The sequence below is a fragment of the Scyliorhinus canicula genome, chromosome 8, assembly GCF_902713615.1.
Source record: "Scyliorhinus canicula chromosome 8, sScyCan1.1, whole genome shotgun sequence".
Classification (NCBI taxonomy): domain Eukaryota; kingdom Metazoa; phylum Chordata; class Chondrichthyes; order Carcharhiniformes; family Scyliorhinidae; genus Scyliorhinus; species Scyliorhinus canicula.
The window spans coordinates 102,937,865-102,960,321 of record NC_052153.1 but is presented as its reverse complement, the minus strand read 5'-3'; the positions used below and the strand labels follow the sequence as shown (position 1 = coordinate 102,960,321).

Genomic DNA, 22,457 nt, shown 5'->3' with positions numbered 1-22,457 from the left:
GTGTTGGGAGAGTGATCAGCTGTCAAAACTGTCCATTGGGATATAGAGGGATAGTTTCCCTTTGCCAGTTCGTATATCATCTGTCTTTGGTAGCAGCAGTTTCAATATACGATGTGCAAAGCTGATGGGAAGGATTCAAAGTTTGGTGTAGTTTTGTGGTGACTTTGCACTTGAGGTCTCTGGAGGAAAGGGGTTGGAGATGGGGTCAGTAGTTTGCACAAATCGTAAGTTCAAAGCATTTTAGAGCTTAGTGATTCTATATTTAAAGGAGAAAACAGTCCTTTAAGGACTAACATGGGCCCAAGAAGGTAGATTGGGTGGTCTGCAGTTTTGTGGAAATAACTGAGGGTGCTGGAGATGTGGCAAGGGTGATCTTGGGAGTTGGCATGAGGGAACATGGGAGAGAAATGAGAGCAAGATGAATTCAGGGAAGTTGGACTCGAATGGGCTAAGGGAAGGGAGGGAAATGTCAGAGGCAGCTAGTTGGATGCTCTCTCATCAGAAACCCATGTGCTCCTTGCATTTTATTGCTGGAGGCATGGGTGGGGGGGGGGGGGGGGGGGGGGTGGTGGTTTAAGACCAGTTGATAGTAGAGAAAAAGAAGCTGAAGTTACCTTTGTATTCCTGCAATAGTGATCAGTTTTTGCAGATGTGAGCACGCACTGTATTATAGTCCAGCCAGATGATGAATGGCTAAACCAGTTCATCATCCATTCAGGTTTGTGTCCCATTCCACTTGTGGAGATGAGGGCTGCATTGAAGAATGGCTGGCTGGGATTAGTAGGAGCTAGGGCATCAAAATGTGGCTGAGTAAAGCAGTAGCTGCAGATATATAGAATGCTACAATTGGGATTCTGTAATTGTTTGTGAATTAGGAGTGTTTTTTTTCCAGGGTTGGACATGGGGAAGTTAGGAGGGGATGTAGGTAGAGAAAATTGAGATGGTGGGGGCGCACAGTGGATTGGACCAAGTTTGATTTGGTGATGAGCATCACACCCTCAGCCACGTTTCTTGTCAAGGCACTGCATGTTGGTGCAGTCATCCACAATAAGTTCATAGTGGCAAGGGCCTTTCTCTCAAGTGCACAAACATTCAAGGGAGATGTGCACTGGCTGGGAACAGATTCATTGGTAATTGGCAGAATCAATAGTAGCAAGGGTGATTTGGCCAGAAAGGTGATTGGGGTTGCTGCTTGGCATTTTATGAAGGGCTCTGAGGGAAGTTGTGAATTTAACAAAGAGGAAGTTGAACTTGTATAATGGCAGGGCAGCAGGAAGGTTGAGATATAGTACTTGAAGGGGGAGCAGTGAAAGGAGACATGATGGAACTTTAAAGTCCAAGTAGAAGTGATGGACTTTGGTCTAGGGCAGTCGCCAAATTGTGTATACAAATAGACACAGGAAAAACTGCAGAGGCCTGGTTATGTAGCAGACACACACACCAGCCTAGTCGTAAACTGGAAATAGAAGGGAGTCCAGAGGTTTGGTTGCAGATTGGGTGGAGTCGACATGAAACCACAGTACTCCATTTTGGAGCCTGATGCAGTGAGTGAAGTCTATTTGAGGCTCCCTTTTTTGGATGATTGGGTTTGGCTGTGAATGTCCTAGCGCCCAAACACAGCCCTGTTTAACCCCTCCTATGGATTTTGTTGTTGCCCTGTCAGAGCTGAACATTTCAGAGAAAGAGGGGACCTTTCACTGGGAAGCCAGTTTTTTCTTCAGCCTGAATAGATTGTATCTGCTCATGATTGAATGCCTTGATCATGAAGGGAATAATAATGGTCGTCTCTGTTCATGGGCACTTAAGATCATGTGGGTCTTTCAGTTCTGACACCACTGGGGTTTGGAAAGGAAATTAGCCAAAATGGGGCAATCCAGGCAAATTTTTACATGCTCAGTGGGTGATTCCTCTGGTTGCAAGTGCTGCAGTTGTCCTTGTTTAGGGTCCACAATTTTTGCATCACCTACTGAGGTACTGCCCCTTTCTTCAGTAAGGAACTCTGCAGAGGTGCCTGTTTGCCATGCTTGATGAGTGCTGGGTGTGTAACATCACCTGGAGCTTGCCAATGACGAGCAAGTCAATTTTACTAAGCTCCTCCACTGTGTTCAATATCCAGCTCTGCCACCACAAGCGGGCTTTTTTGGTGACTTCTTCCTTGAGTACAAGAGTTCTACCTGTCTCTCCCAATTGTTTATTGCAGTCAGCAATGACCTCTCGTGCCTTGTTCTCTATAGAGCTGTTTTCTTTGGACCTATCACCTTTTTGATTCCTTCATACAAGCCCCTTGCACTCCCATGTAAAAGCACTGGATATTCTGGCAGAGTTGTCATTGGTGCAGCCTCTAGCAGGCTGTTGGACTATGTTTCAAGCGCCTCCTTTAGTGCATTTGGAGTCTTCTCGCTGAGAGCTCTCTTGTAACTAGTGGATCACTTGGCTTCAATAATTGAATCCCGATAACAAACACCCGCACCTAGGAGACCTCACCATGGGGCCGTTTATTAGAATTTATATTGTCTAGGCTTGCATTAACATTGCAATGAAGTTGCTGTGAAAAGCCACTAGTCGCCACACTCCCAACACCTGTTCGGGTACATGGGGATGAATCATTCACCTAACAAGCATGGACTTGTGGGAGAAAACCAGAGCACCTGGAGGAAACTCACACAGACACGGGGAGAATCTGCGGACTCTGCGCAGTGACCCAAGCTGTGAATCGAACCTGGGTCCTTGGAGCTGTGAAGCAACTGTGCTAACCACTGCTACCATGCCGCCCAACCTTGCAGTGTATTCTGCTCACAGTAGTGACAGGCTCCTCAAGTGGTCTTTGTCTCATGTTGCGATAGCCTAGGCAAGCGTGGTCAATTCCAGCCCTGGAGTCCCAGCATAAGTGAATTAATCAATTTTAAGTTTTTAGGATTTTTGGTCCTCTGCTGCTCCAATGACTTAAGAGGCACCCAGATTTGTAAGTAAAACGCAAATGAGAGAAGAGATAAAACATATAATCGTGATATTAGAACAAGGGTCTGCTAATCTAATTATTCCCCTGGTTCACCCTCTACCCACAGACTACCCATGGACACACAAAACCGTGGGGTAGAGGAGGATCAAAATAATGGGATGAGATGAGTATCTTTGCTGAGGTTGTAGCCTTTGTAGTTGACTATCTTATCGGGGTGGTGAGTGGTTTGGATCTCCTGATATGTGCCTTCAATTTGAACCCACAGGCTCTAGTCAACATGAAACCTCCATAGTACTCCATTTTGGAGCCTGATGCAGTGAGTGAAGTCTAAGCTATTTGAGGCTTTTTTTTGGGGGGGGATGATTGGGTTTGTCTGTGATGTCATAGTGCCCAAACATAGTCCCTTTCACTTGATTGACTTCCACGAGGTTGGCACTCGAGTCACTGAGTGGTGAGAGAGAGGAAAGCGTCTTCGAGATCTTGAGATATATCAGACTGGGCTTTCCTCAGCCTTTCAGATGTTAAGCTTTCACAGGCTTCCTACAGAGACTGTTCGCAGCCTTTTAAGCAGAAATTAAACTTTCACAGACTCTCCTTCCAGAATCTCCTTGAGCTCCTTACCAATTAAAATAAAGAACCAAGTTGATTGGCTGCTGCCAGGTCCATCAAAATGTGACATCATGGACCATGTCAAATAGCACACTGTACTGTGGGAAGTCCTTGGACCAGTCCACATGGCGCATTAGATTGGGTTAATCCAGTTTAAAAGCACTATTTGCAGAATTGTAGCAGCCAGCATAACACAAAAGGGGATTACATAGGAAAAGCAAGGTTTAAGCATGGGGATTCTTGCATCTAGTTGGACCAGTGATGGAATATAGACACTTTGATTGTCAACTGTCCCTCTGAGTTGAGGGGCAGGTAGAGAACATGCTGTGACTCAAGGGGTTCTGTTATTAGATATTGTGTCCTGAAATGTGTGTACACAATGTAATATTTTTGTTTTGAGTGATCCACTCTACTTCCTACAAGACAAAGCTTGCCATAGATGTTCTGCCTATCCAGTTCCATGTCGATCACAGCATTTCATTTAACAGCTGTAAGTTATAGTTGTCAGTACTGCAGAAGCCCTGACATTCCAGCTTGCTTGAAGAGCTGGCATTTGTTATTTGCTTGTTGCAATGGATTCGGTCCATTTGTTGAAGCAAATGTACAGTGGCAGGTCAGCACATTACTTTGTCTGAGCGGTGGGACATGATGGTTCCTCCCATTATTGGCAATGCCCTGTAGCACCCATTCTCTTGCTAAGCCAACTGGGCTTACCACCTGTAACTGTTCCCCTGAATATTTTACAGTAAAGTGTCATCTCCAAGGTGCAAGCCTGAGCAAACGTTCTGGACCCTGACCTGTCTACACTCATTAGGATTCTCCCTCTTGACTTTGGGTCCAAAGAAGTACAGTGTTGGCACCAGCTTGATGCGGGAAGACCTAATTAAACATCAGCCTACCTTTGGGTTCCACTCCAGATTTTTTCGATTGGGGTTTAACTCTCTTAGCCTTGAAGTCTGCACACTCGAAGCAGTGACGTGATTAGCTTGTTGCTGGAGTTTGGTTCATGAACACCCAAGGATGTCCATGTGCTGGTGGACCTACTCGCTGTGTATCTGGGAACCAAATCAAAGATCCTGAATCTTCAGATTGGAGCTGTGAGGAATTAAATTTATTGCCATGAGGCACAATAGGACTTGCCAATGTTGAGGCTGTGTATTGATGGTGAGAAACTTGTGCATTTGGCACTTTCACATCAAGACTAGTCACCATTGTAGGCTGGAAATGAGGAACATGCAAGGCAGGAAGCATGCTAACTCCCTTCACCCAGGCATATTTGATCATCGCATTGTCCTGATGAAGTTTTTGTTTGCATTTGATGGTGAAGTTCGAAAGCTTTTCTACTAGTTGCTCTTGGATTTAGGATTATGACTAGAATGCAGAAGGTTCTTTTCTCTCTTTTTTTTTTTCCCCCCCTCCCCATATCGAAAGCTAATTACATTCAATGCATGGATTTGGTATAATATCGATAATCTACAAGTAGTAGCCAAATTTAGCTGTAGATGCAAGACCTGCCTGGAATTATCTTGACATGACTTGCTTTATATGATATTTTGTGCATCTTGATGCTGATGCACAGAATGAAAATTACTTTTTGGAGGAGCCTGACATTTCTTTGCCCTTTTTTAAACCTGTTGACATACGAAAAGGTCAGAGTCATTTAATGCCTGTCACATCAGACAGACTGTAGAAGACCAACTCTTGTTTTGTTTCATGCAAGACTAGATTTGACATTTGAAATGTAGAAGTGGAAGTTGCAGTTAACATTCACTATCTCTTCAATGTTCAGTTATTGACTTTGATTTAACAACTTGTGAGCACTCGTCTGATCAAGCAGTAAAAATAATCTTTCTAAAATGCAGGTATCTGCAGCGGACAATAAAGCATCCAACTCTATTGCAAGATCCTGATTTGCGGAATTTTTTAGAAAGTAATGAGGTGAGTCCTTTCAGTGAATAGAAAAAGCAAATGGTTTAAAACTATCCTTGCAGGTAACTTATTTGACCTTTTTTGGGGTGGGGTTTCCTCCATGCAATATGCAATGCATGGTGCACTTTCATACAGGTCAGAGGTGCCAGGTATGGGTGTGATTTTCCACTCCTGACATATATTATGTGGAGGTGGCCTTCCATTGGCTGGTAGTGGGATCTTCTGGCTCTGCCACTGTCAATTGTCCTCCATGGTGGGATTTGTCATCAGCAGATCCATGTCGGTGGGTACATCCAGAAAATTCCAACCACTATCGCTTGCTGAAATCGGCAGTGTGAAGGAGATGGTGCAGGGGAGGGAGAAGGTTGAAAAATTAGTAAGGATTTTTATAGCTTCAGCAAGTAACAATTAAATCCCCCTACAGCTCAATAGTCCTGCCAACGCTGTAGTGATTACTGGAACAGTGCTACATGAAATCCAATTCTGAGCTAATTATTGCTTATATCGAACACTACAAATAACAAGATGAAACTTCAAACTAGTAAAAAGCAGGTTAATGTAATCTGCACAATGATGAACATGAAGAATAAACCTCCCAAGGTAGATCGAAGTGCAAAATATGACAAGTGAAGGTGAAGCTTTTGGAATCCTTTCACAAACAGCAGGAGGCATCACAGAATGGGAAATAATTTAGTTGATTTTGTAGTTGCTGTCTTCACTTGATCTGATCAAGTGAGTTGCATCAAATTTCATGCACTAAGTCATAGCTGTGGTTGTGTGACAATTGTTTTCAGCAATATTTCCCTTGGTCATACCTGATGTGGTAAGTGTGGGTGAGTGAAGAGAGAGTCCATAAATGCTCCTGCTTTTGAGTTCCTAGTCCGAGGTCTTGCACAGAGAAAATGCCCTCCAGTACATGTTGCATTGGTCAAAAACAACCAACTAAGAATTCTAATTCCATTTTCCAGTGCTTGGCCCATAGTCTTTTATGTCTTGGCAGTGCAAGTGCACATCTAAATATTTAAATGTTATGATCTCTGTCTCCATCACTCTTTCAGGCACTGAGTTCCACCCTCTCGGTGATCCCCTCTAAACCTCCTGCCCTTTGAATCAATGCCCCCTGGACATCCATCCCTCAATTAAGGCTAATGGATTCTTCTCTTCTATGCTATCTATGGTCAATTTTTTACACATCTCAATAATGTCCCTCCTCGGTCTCCTCTGCTCCAAGGAAAACAACCCCAGTATATCCAATATCGCCATAGCTAAAACTCTCCAGCCCACGTAACATCCTGGTAAATCTCCTTCAGTGCAATCACCTATGTCCCATAGTGTGGATTCCAGAACTGCGCACACTACTCTGACCTAACCAATGTTCAATACAATTCCAGCATAATCTCCCTGCTCTTGAAATCTATGTCTCAACTAAGAAAGGCAAGTAAACCATATACATTAACCACTGTGGTGTGGTGGTGTTCGTCTTGCATGCAAAAAGTCCCTGTTTCCATTTGCCACTGGCCAGCCTGTCTAATCTTCCTGTGATCAAAGGCTACCTTCCTCCCTATTTACCCCACCAATTATCGCATCATCTGTGAACTTGTTGATTAACCCTCTACATTTGTGTCTAAATCATTTGTATAAACCACGAGGGTTCCAGAACTGGTCCCTGTGAGACCCCACTAGACACCGGCTTCCAGTCAGAAAAACCCCTCTACCATCATTCTCTGCTTCCTGCCACTTGGCCAATTCTGGATCCAAATTTCCTTGGATCCCATGGACTCTTGCTTCACTATCGGTCTCCAATGTGGGACTTATTCAAAAGCCTTGCTGAAGTCCAAGTGGACTACATCAAATGTGGTTCCCTCATCAAGACACCTGGTGACCTCTTTGAAAAATTGTCTAGTTGGTCAGACATGACCTCTTTAATAAAAACCATGCTGACTATTTTTTTAAACTATATTTTTATTCTCCTTTTCATATTTTCTCCCAAATTTGCACCCACCAACAATAAGCAGTATCTAATGTGATGTGAATTCCCATATCAACAACTGCCCGCATGTTAACCTAAATAACAAAAGCGAATCCCATAGTCACCCCCACCCCCAAAAAAAACTAATGCTTGATGTTATCCAATTCTTGAAAGTGCATAATGAATAACACCCATGAATTGTAAAACCCCTCCATCCTCCCCCACCCTCAGTTCAAACTTAACCATCTCGAGTCAAGAATTCCAACAGGTCCCTGCCAAATCAGGGCACCGGTTGGAGAGGCTGCTCTCCATCCCAACAGGATCTGCATTTGGGTGAACAATGAGATGAAGGCTACAACATATGCCTCTGCACCGTTTCCGACCCCGGCTGATCTGGCGCCCCGAATATGGCCTCTTGAGGGCCTGGGTCCACTTTCACGTGCACCACTTTAGAGATTACCCTAAAAATCTCGCAGTAATTCTCCAGCTTTGGACAGGACCGAAGCATATGGACATGATTTGCGGCCCCCCCCCCCCCCCCCCCCGCAACGTTCACACACATCTACCCCTTCAAAGAGCTGGCTCATCCTTGCCCTTGATGTGCTCTAAAACCACCTTCAGCTGCATCAGCCCCAACCTTGTACACGAGGTGGAGGCGTTCACTCTCTGGAGCACCTCACGCCAGAACCCATCCTCCATACCCTCTTTCAACTCTTTCTCCCACTTTGTTTTGATCCCTTTCAGTAGCGCCTTCTCTTTACCCCCTTCTCCAGTCCCCCTGTCGTCAGCACCTCCTCCAGCAATGTGGAGGCCGGCTCTATCTCCTGGCAAAATCTCGAACCTGCATGTTTCTAAACATTTCCCCCTGCTCCAGCCCATGCTTTGCTCCCAGCTCCTTCAATCGTGCAAACCGACCCCCAAGAAACAAATCTGTGTCTTAATCCCCTTCTCCTCCCATTTCCGTCCCACTTCCCTGGCGCAAATCTGTTGTTCCCCTAAATCGGCATTTCCCTTGACCCTGGCCCCAATCCGAAGTGTTGGCGAAGCTGCCTCCAAATTCTCAATGCAGCTATTATTACCGGACTCCCTGCTTGCGCTTTCAATCCTGACCCCCTGCACAAACCCTCCTCCATTCCGACACACTGGAATCAACCCCTCTGACCCAGCTCCGGACCTTCTCCACATTTGCCGCCCAGTAGTAGTACATCAGGTTTGGAAGACCCAAACCCCCTGCCTGCCTGCCCCTCTGTCACAGCACTTTTCTAACTCTGGCCACCTTCCCTCCCCATATGAACAAGGTAATTATTCCTTCAATCTGTGAAAAATGCCATTTTGGCAGGCATTGGAAAATAAACAGAAATTACAGCAACATGTTCATTTTAACCGCCTGTACCCAACCTGCCAGTGACAGAGGGAGACCATCCCACCATGCCTGATCAGCTTCCACTCCCCACCAAACTAGAAATGTTGTACCTACAGAGCCCCCCCCCCCCACTCCCGAGCAACCTGCACCCCCAGCAGAGACGCCACAAAATACTTGCTCTCGTCTAGATTTATCCCGAGAGACACACATACCCAAAGCAGCTCTAATATTCCCCCTATTGACACACACTGTTCTCACCACATCTAACAAGTCATACCCCCCCTGCTATCCCTTTCCATACCCCCAAACTTCTTAACACAATGGCCAATGGCTCAATCGCGAGTGCAAACAAGGGGGGGACATCCTCTGCCTAGTCCCACATCTTGAGCTGATGTTGTTAGTACAGACACTCTCCTTCAGCTCCTTGTATAGTAGCTTTACCCAATCCCAAACTGCCATCAAGTACCCCCATTCTACCCAGTCAAACGCCTTCTCCTGTGTCCAATGCCACAGCCACCTCTCTTTCTTTCCCCTCCACTGGTGCCATAACCACGCTCAATACACTCCTAATGTTCGAAAGAGCTGCCTCCCTCTCTCGAACCTTGTCTGATCTTCACCTAGCACCTTCGGGAGGCACTCCTCTAGCCTACTTGCCAGTACCTTCATCAATACTTTTGTATCCACGTTTAAAAGTGATAAGGGCCTATACGACCCACACTCCGTCGGATCCTTATCTTTTTAAACAACAGGGAAATTGATGCCTGCCCCAAGTTTGTGGTAACACCCCCTTCCCTATTGCCTCCTCAAACATCCCCACCATCAGGGGTGCCAGATTATCCTTGAATTTATATAATATTCCACTGGGAACCCATCCAGCCAAGTTTATTTGGTTCTCTTGAAGCCAATGGATTTAGAAGGGAAAAAAAACAAGATATGAGGGCATTGGTATGGCAGAAAATCTGGCTTGGTGGTCAGGCTCAATTGATCAATGAAAGACTAAGCAGCCAACAAGGAGAATTTAAAGTCCACGCACAAGGAGTGTGGGCTGGAGTTTTGGCAGTGGGATGTGGGGAATTAGTTCAAGCGTTTAAGTAATCAAGAAAAGTTTACTACAAAACAGCTATGGAAATTGGAGCCGGATGGTGAAGTGTTTGAGCTGAACAGGACAGTGCATGTGGGATTTTCAGAAAGCATTGTTTTAGATACTAATAACATGATGCTTGCAAAGTTGGGGAATGAAGGATTACAATTGATATGTTGAGAGAAGGACAAGAATTCTGACTTGCTGAGATCCATGCTGGCTTCCCTTTGACTAGACTTCTGAGGAAGGAACTGCGCTCTGAAAGTTAGTGATTCGAAGCAAACCTGTTGGACTTTAACCGAGTGGTGTAAGACTCTCTTTATGACAGTGGCATCTCCATCATGGGTACAAAACTGTTACTGCTTGGGAAAAAAAGACATGCTGGTGAAGCTCTTCATCTTGCACTCATCAGGGCAGGCAGAAGAATGGCAAATTTTTGAAGGGAACAATTTGTACTGCATGAAAGTGCTAGTTGGTTGGTAAATCAGCTCTGATTGTCCAAACATTGTCCTGACAGATGCAATAATGTGGATACTGGAATCTGCACTACCAAGATTTAGCAAGTCAGGCCGCATCTATGTAGAGAAACCTAGTTATGTTTCCGGTCCATTTCATTATTTGTAGTGGTGAAGATTGAAGGTAATTCGAAATATTTGAAATTGCTTTCATGAATAGAAAACCATTAGTTTGGAGTCGGTGACCAGATTCCAAACTAAAATTCGGATGTTGGAAGTAATTTCCTCATTACTAAATTTGATCATTACTGTATTGTGAAGGTTAAGGATATGCATATTGAGGGAAAAGTTAATGAACATTTTAAAAATGGGTTGATGGAATACAATGGGAATTACAGTGGATTAGTTGTTTGCGCTGCTGTTAAATAGTTTAGACCTGAGGCTAACAACAACTATAATAGCTGAAAACTGATTCTGTATATACCAGCACACAACCCAAAGCAACACCATGTTTAAGTGCTGATGCAGAAAAAATTGACATGTAATGTCTATTGTGCAATGAATGGAACTGCAATGCTCAAGTGGACTGTATAGACGAGACATTCTAAGAAGATGGAGTAATGGATATCGCCAGTAATTGAGAACAAAAGAATGTGGAACGTGGGCTCCTGACATTATGGAAGCCTGGAGGTGTTTTGGGTGGCAAGTTTTGGAATTGCAATCCCCCATTACCCTCTTTTTCAGCCAACATTTTTTAAACTTAGATTTTTTTAAAGTAATTGGTATTCCATGGGTGATTTTCTGCTCCAGCAAAATTTGGCCCAATAACATAACATGCTCAAACTAGTTTTTTGTGGTAACATTGGAAGCATGAGCTTGGCATTTATTTATTTGTTGTTACAGATTTTGCTGAAATATTCAGTTGTATATTTAGCAGATGAGCAGATGTGTTGATCAGTTTCATATGTTGTGTTTAAATGAGGTCAGCAACTTTTGTCAAGCAAGTACCAACTGTGCTGTCTTCAGTTTACATTTTTCACAGGAGATACCTAAAATTATCAACAAAGGTTGAGCAGGTTGAAGTATATTGAAATGTATGAGAGCAGAAGATGCTGTGGCCTTTTCCTTGCACTTTAACTAGACAGAAGCAAGGCTGTTAACAGATTTGCTCACCCTTATTTGTCATTCAATTCTAGCTGCCTCGTGCGGTTAGCACCCAGGCCCTAAGTGGAGCAGGCATATTGAGGATGGTGAACAAGGCCGCCGATGCTGTCAACAAAATGACAATCAAGATGAATGAATCGGATGCAGTAAGAGCTGATTTTTGAACCTGATTAATGAGATGAATTAATGAGATTCTTCTGTTCCTTTCTAAGGGTGAAAAGACAACAAAATAAGCTATTTGCTTATTTTCTTTTGATTCAGTCAAATTGGTGTAGGCTTGTGACCACAGTTAATTTGTTTTTCCTTTAAAAGAAGAAATGTAGTTTACTGTTGGTAATGTAATTTGTAATGATTTGTTCTTAGTAAATTAACTCCATTCTTCATCTGGCAGTGGTTTGAGGAAAAGCAGCAGCAGTTTGAAAACCTGGACCAACAGTTAAGGAAACTACACACCAGTGTTGATCTCCTGGTCTGCCACAGGAAAGGTTTGTAAACTATGTTTAGGCTCCAAGACTGGTTGCTGGGCATGCATCCAGCATTGACTTTCCTGTTTAGTATCTTAATGTATGGATTTTTCACTTTTCCAGATATTGGAGTAACAATCAAGTCTGGCTGTAGCTGTTATTTAAAATGTTCAAATTCCAGTGTTCAAGTGTCAGGGGTTCAATTCTGGCCTTGGGTGACTTGTGTGGAGTTTGCATTTTCTCCCCGTGACTGCGTGGGTTCCTCCGGGTGCTCTGATTTCCTCCCACAGTCCAAAGATGTGCAGTTAGGTCATGCTAAATTACTCCTTTCTGTCCAAAGCTTAGGTGGGGATTGTGGGGGAGTGGTCCTAGTCAGAGGGTCACTGTAAACCTGATGGGTCAAATAACCAGCACTGTAGGGATTCTGTAATTCTTTCACTATTCTATAAATTTCTGTTAATACTGTTTTGAAACCTACCTTTTTAAATTCCGAACTGAGTGTATATTTGTCCTGAAATCATACTGGATACTAATTTCTCAATCAAACCTTAAGCAAGGGTAAGATTTATTTTGTTAGAATATTACAGTGCAGGAAGTGGCTATTCAGCCCATCGAATCTGTGCTGGCTGTCCAGTTAATTGGATCTTCCCCGTTTCCATACAATATTTATCCACTAATGTATTTGCCACCTTTTTTGCAGATGCATGCCAAACCCTGGCCAGTTGCTCGTGTTGCTGCTTTTTAATTGCTCATGATGCTGCTGCTGGTCTTGTCTCCTCCGGTTATTGACCATTCACCCATTGGAAAGCACTTTGCTAACCCCTAAATTTTCTCTCCTCTACCTCCAGTGCTGGGCTGTCCACACAGCTATTTAATCCCTTGTCTCTGGATCCATTGCAGCAGATCTTTCCAAAGCCTACATGTTCTTGATTTGGTGTCCAACATTAGGCACCCTATTTCATCTGGAGTTGAACTATTATGTTTGACAACTTTCTCTTTGATTTATCTGTAATGCTTTGTTAACCTGATCTACCACCTTCAAAGAATTGTGCACAAGTATGTCCAGGGCTTCTCTTTTCACTTTTATTGCATTGAATTTCTTTAGAACATGAGAACTAGGAGTAGACCATCTGACCCCTCTAACATGCTCCGCCATTCAAATAAGATCATGGCTGACCTTTTTGTGGACTAGTATCCATTTGCCCAGCCGCTCACCATAACCCTCAATTCCTTTATCGTTCAAAAATCTTATCTATTGTTGACTTCATAACATTCAACCAGGCAACCACAATTGTTGCGCTAGGCAGGGAATTCCACAGATTCACAAGAACAAGTTCCACCTCAACTCGGTCCTAAATCTGCTCCCCCTTATTTTGAGGCTATGCCCCCTAGTTCTAGTTTCACCCATCGGTGGAAATACCCTCCCTGCTTCTATCTTGACTATTATTTTGCATACATCTTTCCCTCCTCCCCTCTTTCCCTTTTCTCTCTCTTTCTCTCTCTCTTTCTCCCCCCCCCCCCCCAACGCCAGAAAACCATGTCTTGATTTTATGCACAAGGACACCCAAGTCCCCTTCCACTGGATCATGCTGCTGCAAGTTTTTTACCATTTTAAATCAATTTTGCTGCTGTTCCTACCAAAATGGATGATCTCATTTACCAATCTTGCACTCCATCTACCAGACCCTTGCCCACTCTTAATATCCCTCTGCAGACTGTCCTCTGCATACTTGGCTGTACCACTCATCTTGGTGTCATCTTTGCTATGTGACTGAACATTCCACCAGCCTGTTTGTCCTTTTTTTTTGAAGTATAGATTCTCTTCCTTCACTGGATTTCAATTTGTCATCTGCACATTTTGAAATTCTCCTGTAGCCTCTGGTCCAAATCAGTCTATAATAAACCATTCCCCTGGGGAACACTATTGTGTACCTCCTAGTCACACCATTTGCCACAATCGACGCAGATTACATTGATTCATTTGAGGGGAAGGTTATGCTGATGGTTCAGGGAGGATGGGAGAATTCCTGAACTAAGTATATATTCTGGCACTGACTGGTTGGGCCAGATGATCTGTTTCCGCACTGTTACATGTAACTTTTTTTCTACCCTTGTGGCCATGCTAGTGCTGTCCCTTTTTTATTCCCATAAGCTTCAATTTTCCTAAAATCATTTGTATTGTGTGTATCATGGTACATTTGTCAAATGCCTTTTGCAAGTTCATCTGCACTATCTCCTACGTTAGTCAAATGCAGTTTATCCTTGCATCTGTGCTGACTGAGCGTTTACTCCAAACTTGTCTAACTGGATGAATTCTTTAACTTTTGCACTGCACTGCAAGCATTGAGCTGGCAGCTTCATTTTTTTTTCCACTTGGGCAGTGGTACAACATTTGCCATCCTCTAGTTCTCTGACGCCACCCCTAAATCCAAGAAAAAAATTGACATCTGGTATCTGTTGGCTTCTAACCTTGCCCCAAGTTGCTGAGGGAAGTGATCTATCTGGACTCTGATCACTTATCCACTTGTCCTGTCAGTATGGCAGCACATTGGTTAGCACTATTGCTTCACCGCACCAGGGACCTGGGTTTGATTCCTAGCTTGGGTCACTGTCTCTGTGGAGTCTGCATGTTCTCTCCGTGCCTGCGCGAGTTCCCTCCCGGGTGCTCTGGTTTCCTCCCAAGTCCTGAAGGACATGCTTGTTACGTGAGTTGGACATTCTGAACTATCCCTCAATGTACCAAAACAGGTGCCATAGTATGGCTACTTGGGGATTTTCACAGTAATTTCATTGCAGTGTTAATGTAAGCCTACTTGTGACACTAATGAAGATTATTATGGGAAGCATGGTGGTACAGTGGTTAGCACTGCTGCCTTGCAGTTCCAGGGATCTGGGTTCAATTCTGGCCTCTGGTGACTTGTCTGTGGAGTTGCACTTTCTCCCCATGCCTGCGTGGGTTTCTTCCAGATGCTCCGATTTCCTCTCAGTCCAAAGATGTGCAGGTTAGGTGGATTGGCCGCACTAAATTGTTCCTTGGTGTCCAAAAAGGTTAGGTGGGTTATAGGGAAAGGATGGAGGCATGGGCTTAAGTAGGGTGCTTTTTCAAGGGTCGGTGTAGACTCAATGGGCCGAATGGCCTCCTTCAGTTGATTCTGTGAATTATTTTGATTTTGTTCAGTGCCCAAGTGACCTCTGTTTACAAAGTTCTCTTTGAACACTTAGTGCAAGGTGCTCATTTTAGCACCATAGTCATACCTTCTGGCTTGACTGAATAGAGATCTCTCATTTAATCCCAATCATTCCCATCCATTCTCTTGACCTTTTGAATTTTGCCAATCTACAACTCTTACTCTGCAGAATAGTGTTTCAGCTGTAGCATTAAATGGTCTTCCATAACATGTTTGGAGGCTGTGTTTGCTAATGTAAACAAACTTTTTTTTGTTTAGAACTCTCAGCCAATACAGCTGCCTTTGCCAAAAGTGCAGCCATGTTGGGTAATTCAGAGGACCATACAGCCCTATCGCGAGCTTTATCCCAGCTAGCAGAAGTTGAAGAGAAAATAGATCAGCTTCATCAGGAACAGGCCTGTGCTGACTTCTACCTGTTTGCAGAGCTTCTAAGTGATTATGTTCGACTCATCACTTCTGTAAAGGTAAGCTGTCAGACAAGGACTTCAAGTAGGGTGTTATGAATGGATCTGTAAGATATTGCGAACTCATTTTTTGTCAACATGTGGATATTAAGATGCATCCTGCTGATATTTTATTTTAATGTGGGACAAATCAAGCAGATGAGGTTAACTTACCCTGTTGAAACATGAAAATAAATCCCTCTTGACCAAAGGAGCAATGTTTTGGGACGAACATTTTTTTTTCAGGTGACTTGATTGCCATGACTAAGCCCACAATGGTCATAAATTAATACTGCTTCAGACACTGCACATTATGGTAATTACATATCCCTGACCTATTTACAATACAGCCATGGGATGGAAGAAACATAATTGCAGGACATTTTTGTGGATGCTGGAGTAAATGTGGGGGAAAATACTGTTAGAATGTTAAAGTTGACTGGTCAAGGAAAATCTTGCAACATGTGGATAATATCAGACATTTTACTGCTGTATTCCCTGGTCCTATTCCCTCCTCTGGGAAAGCTTTAAAAACATAGACTTTACTAAGGTGCCAAATCAAGGATGCAGTTGAGAAAAACATAGAAAACATACTGGATCCCTTTTTTGTGTTGCATTCGGGCTTTGGTGCAGAAACCGCAAGTTTAAAATTTGCTAGTGTGCATTAAAGGTTTGGTGAACACATGGGGAACGGAGACCTGCAGGTTAGCAGAAGGACAATTTTTAATGTGATTTATGAGGTCCTATTGTTTACTGAGTTTTGTCAAACTCATTATGCTGTTGTTGAGGGGAAGGCAGTGGGTGTATATTTGGATTTGGCTTTTGAGTAGAGATTGGTGTCAAATTAAAGCATATGGGATTAGGGTAGTCTATTGAGATGGTTACAAAACTGGTTAGCGGTAAGCTTGCAGGTGCAGCAGACGGTATAAGAAGGCAACTGGTATTTTGACCTTGGCAAGGAGTACAGGAGCAGGGATGTCTTGCTGCAATTATACAGGGCTTTGGTGAGGCCGCACCTGGAATATTGTCTGCAGTTTTAGTCTCCTTATCTGGGGAAAGAGGTTCTTGCTCCGATTCTGGGATGGCAGGACGGGTTTGAGGAGAGATTTGAGTCGGTTAGGATTATATTCGCTGGAGTTCTGAAGAAATGAGGGGAGGATGTCCCAAGAAACCTAAAATTCTAACTAGACAGGGTAGATGCAGGGAGTGTCCAGAACCAGGGGTCTCAGTCTGAGGATCTGGGATGGACCATTTAGGACAGATGAGGGATTTCTTCACCCAGAGTGGTGAGCCTGAGAATTCATTGCCACGTGTTTTCGGGAAGCAGTTAATATCGCGCTTGGGTGAAGGGGATCAAAGGATATGGGAGAAGACGGTGGGATTAGGCTATTTGAGTTGGATGATCAGCGGCACAGGCTTGACGGGCTGAATGGCCACCTCTTCCTGTTTCCTATAATTCTAAGTCTAATTCAAGGTGTTCATTTTTTAAAAAATACTTTCATCTTTTTCACATTCGTATTCAGCAAATTTACACCCACCAACAAATCAACAGTAACAAATATAATTTCAATCCCCTGGCCAACAATCCCTTCATCCCAGCCACCTCAATAGTCCTCCAGGAATTTACCATCAAGCATACATAATCACCAATAACTTGTATACTTCCCGCCCCCCACCTTAATTTTCAATGTCATCTGTGGAATGCTGATATCCTGTTCCTTAGCGAAGGGCATAAGTTGGCATGAAAACCATAATATCTTGTTTCTCAGTGAATAACGTAAGTCTGTGGAGACAGGACGATTCTTGAAAATGCATAATAAACATAGTCCATGAGTTGTAGAACCTTTCCATCCTTCCCCTCAACTTGAACATCACTTTCTCGAATGTTAAGAACTCCAGCATATCCTCTGGCCACGCTGAAGCACAGGGTGGAGAAGCTGACCTCCACCCCAACGGGACCTGCTTTCTGGCGATCAACAAGGTAAAGGCAAAGACATCTACCTCTGTACCCGTTTCCAACCCCGGCCGATCCAACACCCTGAATATGGCTTCTAGGGGATCTGGTCTGAGTCTCCTGCACCACTTTCGAGATTACCTTGAAGACCTCCTGCAATACCCCAAGTTTTGGACAGGAAGAATGTGATTTCCCTGCCCCCCCCCTCGAAAAATGAACAGAAACCATGGCAATACATTCATGCCTGTACCTGACCTGCCAGTGACAAAGGAAGACTGTCCCACCTTACCAAATCTGCTTTCACCCTCCCCACACCAGTAATATTATGCCTACGGAGCCCCCATCCCATGCCACCTGCACCCCAGGTATCTAAAGTGGGTTGCCACCCTACAGAATGGCAACACTCACTCCCCCCTCCCCCCACCACCATCAGTCGGGATACCACAAAATATTCACTTTTGTCTAAATTTTGCTTACCCAAAGACCCAAACATCTAAAAGCAGCTCCAACGTGCCATCCATCGACGTGCTCAGTTCTGACGCATACAATAGCAAGTCATCCATGTACAAAGATAGCTATTCTCCACCCTGCCTACACTATCCCCCTCCACACCTCCAAACTCCAATGTGATGGCCAAAGGCTCAATTGCAAGCGCAAACAAGAGATGGGACTTGGGCATCCTTGCCTGGTCCCTCGGTACAGAGCAAAATTCATGCTATTTGTGCAAACACACTCCACTCTCCCTGTATAGCAATCTTACCCACTCCAAAAATCGTGGCCCAATCCGAAACCGCCACCAAATACCTCCGCTGTCCCGGTCAAACATCATCTTTGTGTCCAATGCAGCCACTGCCTCTGTCTCCTCCCCCGCCCCCCCCCCCCCCTCTGCCGGTGCCATAACTCCATTCAATACCCTCCTAATGTTCGAAAGAGCTGCCTCCCCTCACGAACCCTGTCTGATCTTTTGTCTATCACCTTTGGGAGGCAGTGCTCCAACCTACTCGGCAACTTCTCAATCGCCTCCTCGAACATCCTCACCATTAGCGGCGCCATCTTATCGCTAGATTTCTTGTAGTACTCCACCAGAAACCCATCCGGCCCTTCTACCTTCCCTGACTGCATCCTCCCAATTGCATCTTTTATCTCCTGCTCCACTATCGTCCCCTTAAATGGGCTAAATAGCTGGCTCTTAATGCAGAACACGGCAGCAGTGCAGGTTCAATTCACGTACCGGCCTCTCCGAACAGGCACCAGATTGTGGCGACTTGGGGCTTTTCATAGTTACAACTCCTCAAACACCCTATTAATCTGGTCTGGAGCCATCCGAGGTTGCTAATTGATCAAAAACAGCAGTAGTCCTAATATCAGACACCCCTATAATGCTTAACTCATTAACTGCTACTCTTTCTATCGCTCCAACTAATTTTGTATCTGTAGTATTGTTACCCTTAAAACTGGGCATTAATTTTGCTCCTGTGTACATATCAGGCACCCATTGAAGAACTTGCGCCTTTTTCTTTAAACCTTATGCTGACTTTCTTTTATCCCAGAATAATGTCTGTTTTCCCCACCACCCTGGGTTGATTTGACTAATTTGTGGGTTAATCCCCCTCTCAGTCTGTAAAATTTTGAATAGGATTTTTACATTTTCTACATTAAAGCAACATTTTAATTCCATTGTACAGGTCCTCGAGTGTTTTCATAGTGTTTTGAAATGCCTGATTTTCACTCTGCAGGGTGTGTTTGATTATCGAATGAAATGTTGGCAAAAATGGCAGGATGCTCAGGCCACTCTGCAAAAGAAAAGGGAAGCTGATGCCAAACTCCAGTATGCAAATAAACCTGACAAAGTGCAGCAAGCTAAAGAAGAGATTAGAGAAGTGAGTATTTTCTTCATCTAACACTTAGAATATCCTTCAGGTATCTTAGTCGGTTTCAAAATATTCCATAGACTCCTTAGTGCATAAGGAAGCCATTTGGCCCGTCGAGTCTGCACCTACCCTCCAAAAGAACGGCCTATCCCCACAACTACCTGCACATCTTGACTGTGGGAGGAGAGCACCCAGAGGAAATCCTGTGCAGACAACTGAGAGAAGGTACAAACTCCAGTCATCCAAAGCTGGAATTAAACTGGGTCACTGGTTCTGAGCAGCAGTACTAACCACTGCCATCACATAATCCTGTACAAATGCATTCCAAATCTGTACATCTTGGTTTACTTGTCTTGGTAGCAGCCATAAATCCACAACTATGTAGTGAGTAATTTGTCAATCATCCTATTTAATATGCCTGCATCTCCAGTAGGATTTGGTTGACCATAGTGTAAAAGGCCATTGCCTAATGTATCTCTTGTGCAGGGTTTTTCCTATTGTCCACATTTTATTTTTGCTTGCTGTTGCCCTACATTTAATCAAGCCCAAGAAATAAGTGGTTGATGTGATGAAATGCAGTCGCAGTGTCTACCTCTTTAGCTTGTTACTTTTTGATTAATGAACCATTACACTTGGTAACGTAATGATCTATAGTATTGCTGAGTATTTGAAAACCAATTACCTACCTTATCAGCCTAATCAACCAAATCTAACTTTTACTTGTATTTCCTGAGATTCATTTCCAGGAAATACATCAGTTTCAACTAAAAACTGATGATAAAGACACTGTCTGTGCCTTTGAAACATTTTCTACATTCTTGAAAGTAATTTATTTTGAAGTTGACTATGAAAATGGTTTGCTGTTAATGTATTGACCTTATGGGTTTATCATGCTAATTGTGTGGCATTAAATAAACTGTTCAGTGTTCATTACGACCATTATCTACCAATAGTTTGTTCGACAGAATGACCCCCCCCCCCCCCCCCCCCCCCCCCCCCCCGATCTTTGTTACACCTGAGATGTTGGTGAGAAGTATCCTTGATTTGGTAGGTTGGGCTTAGTTTCTGTCAAACCATTTAGATAAATTATATAGTGATAATTCATTTGTTTTATTCAATCAGCAATCTTTTTATCCTTTTTCACACCATGATGGCATTTAAAAGTAGAAACAACATAATAGATTTCAAGTGCAATAATGCACATCTGGTCCTTTTGAGTGAATTTGTTTTTTAAAAACCGTGTAGTTGAATAGCTAAAATCAGTTTCTCAGTAAAATCCACTTGTATGCCTACTCACTCAATGTATGCGGACTTGAATTGCAACTCATTTTCTGAAAACCCTTCCCAAAACATTGTTTATAAAACAATTTTGGCATACTTAGTTTGTGGGTGACAGCTGATGGAAATTGGCTCTGAGCCAATGAGCAAAAATGAAGCAGTGATATTGTCGTTGGACCACTGATAATGATCTGGGGGCACTGGTTTGAATCCCACCAGGACAGGTGATGGAATTTAAACTCAGTAAAATATCTGGAATTAAAAATCTAATGATGACCATGAAACCATTGTCGATGTTAAAAACCCACCTGGTTCACTAATGTTCTTTTAGGGAAGGAAATCTGTTGTTCTTACCTGGTCTGGCCTACATGTGACTCCAGACCCATGGCAACGTGGTTGACTCTTGAATGCCCTTTGAAATGGCTTAACAAGCCACTCTGTTGTATTCAACTGCTAAGTAAACACGGGGATGAAACCGAACACGCCACCCGGCAGTGAACCACAATGGTAAACCAGAAACAGGACAAATCCAACCCAGCCAATTTATTGCCCTATCTGTCGATTCTCCATCAGCAAAGTGATGGAAGTAGTCCTCAACAGTGCGATCAAGTGGCACTTGGCAATAACCTGCTCACAGATGATCAGCTTGGGTTCTGCCAATTTCGCTCAGCGCCTGATGTCATTATAGCTTTGGTTCAAACATGGACAAAAGAACTGAATGTCTGAGGTGAGAGTGATTGCCCTTGACACCATTTGACCAAGTATGGCATCGAGTCCCTCGGTAAACTGAGTCATTGGGAATCGGGGGAAACTCTCGCTGGTTAGAGTCATACCTGTTGCAAAGGAAAGTGCTTGGAGGTCAATCATCTCGGCTGCAGGAGTTCCTCAGGGTAGTGTCCCAGGCCCAACCATCTTCAGCTGCTTCATCAATGACCTCCCTTCCATCATAAGGTCAGAAGTGGGGATGTTTGCAGATGACTGCACAATGTTTAGCACCATTCGTGACTCTTCAGATAATGAAGCAGTCCATGTCCAAATGCAGCAAGCCCTAGACAATATCCAGGCTTTGGATGACGAGTGCAAGTTACCTTTGTTCCACAAGTGCCAGGCAATCTCTCAAATGTGAGTGGAACAGTAGCCTAGTGGTTAGCACTATTGCTTCACAGTGCCAGGGCCCAGGTTCGATTCTTGCTTGGGTCACTGTCTGTGTGGAGTCTGCATGTTTTCAGTGTCTGCATGGGTTTCCTCCCACCAGTTCGAAAGACTTATTGTGACAATAATAAATATTATTATTATTATGGGATCAAACCACTGCCCCTTGACATTCCATGGCATTACCATCAATGAATCCGCCATAATCCATATCCTGGGGGTTACCATTGATCAGAAGCTGAACTGGACTAGCCATATTAATTTGAGCTTTGACAAAGGATCATCTTGGACTCAAATATTAGCTCTCTTCTCTCCCTACAGATGCTGCCAGACCTGCTGAAATTTTCCAGCATTTTCTCTTTGGTTTCAGATTCTATCATCTGCAGTAATTTGCTTTTATTTTAGCCATATTAATACTGTAGCTACCAGGGCAGTCAAAGGCTAGGAATCCCATGGCGAGTAACTCGCTTCCTGACTTGCTTTCCCCCTCAAAAAAAAATCCAACGCCTGCTCACCAGTGACTGTGAAACTCCCCTAGTCGCCACACTACAGCACTTGTTCGGGTACACGGGGGGGGG

The 22,457-nt window shown here is 43.8% G+C and overlaps 1 protein-coding gene across 2 annotated transcripts in view; it reads left to right on the top strand.

The window, feature by feature from the left end:
• snx2 (sorting nexin 2) overlaps positions 1–22,457 on the top strand; it is a 66,995-nt gene that overhangs the window by 30,864 nt on the left and 13,674 nt on the right. For both annotated transcript variants that reach the window (XM_038805015.1, XM_038805014.1), the window contains exons 8-12: positions 5,431–5,506; positions 11,562–11,675; positions 11,921–12,014; positions 15,440–15,645; positions 19,315–19,458. In XM_038805015.1, the coding sequence (XP_038660943.1) occupies positions 5,431–5,506; positions 11,562–11,675; positions 11,921–12,014; positions 15,440–15,645; positions 19,315–19,458 (634 nt within the window). The remainder of the gene's footprint in view (positions 1–5,430; positions 5,507–11,561; positions 11,676–11,920; positions 12,015–15,439; positions 15,646–19,314; positions 19,459–22,457) is intronic.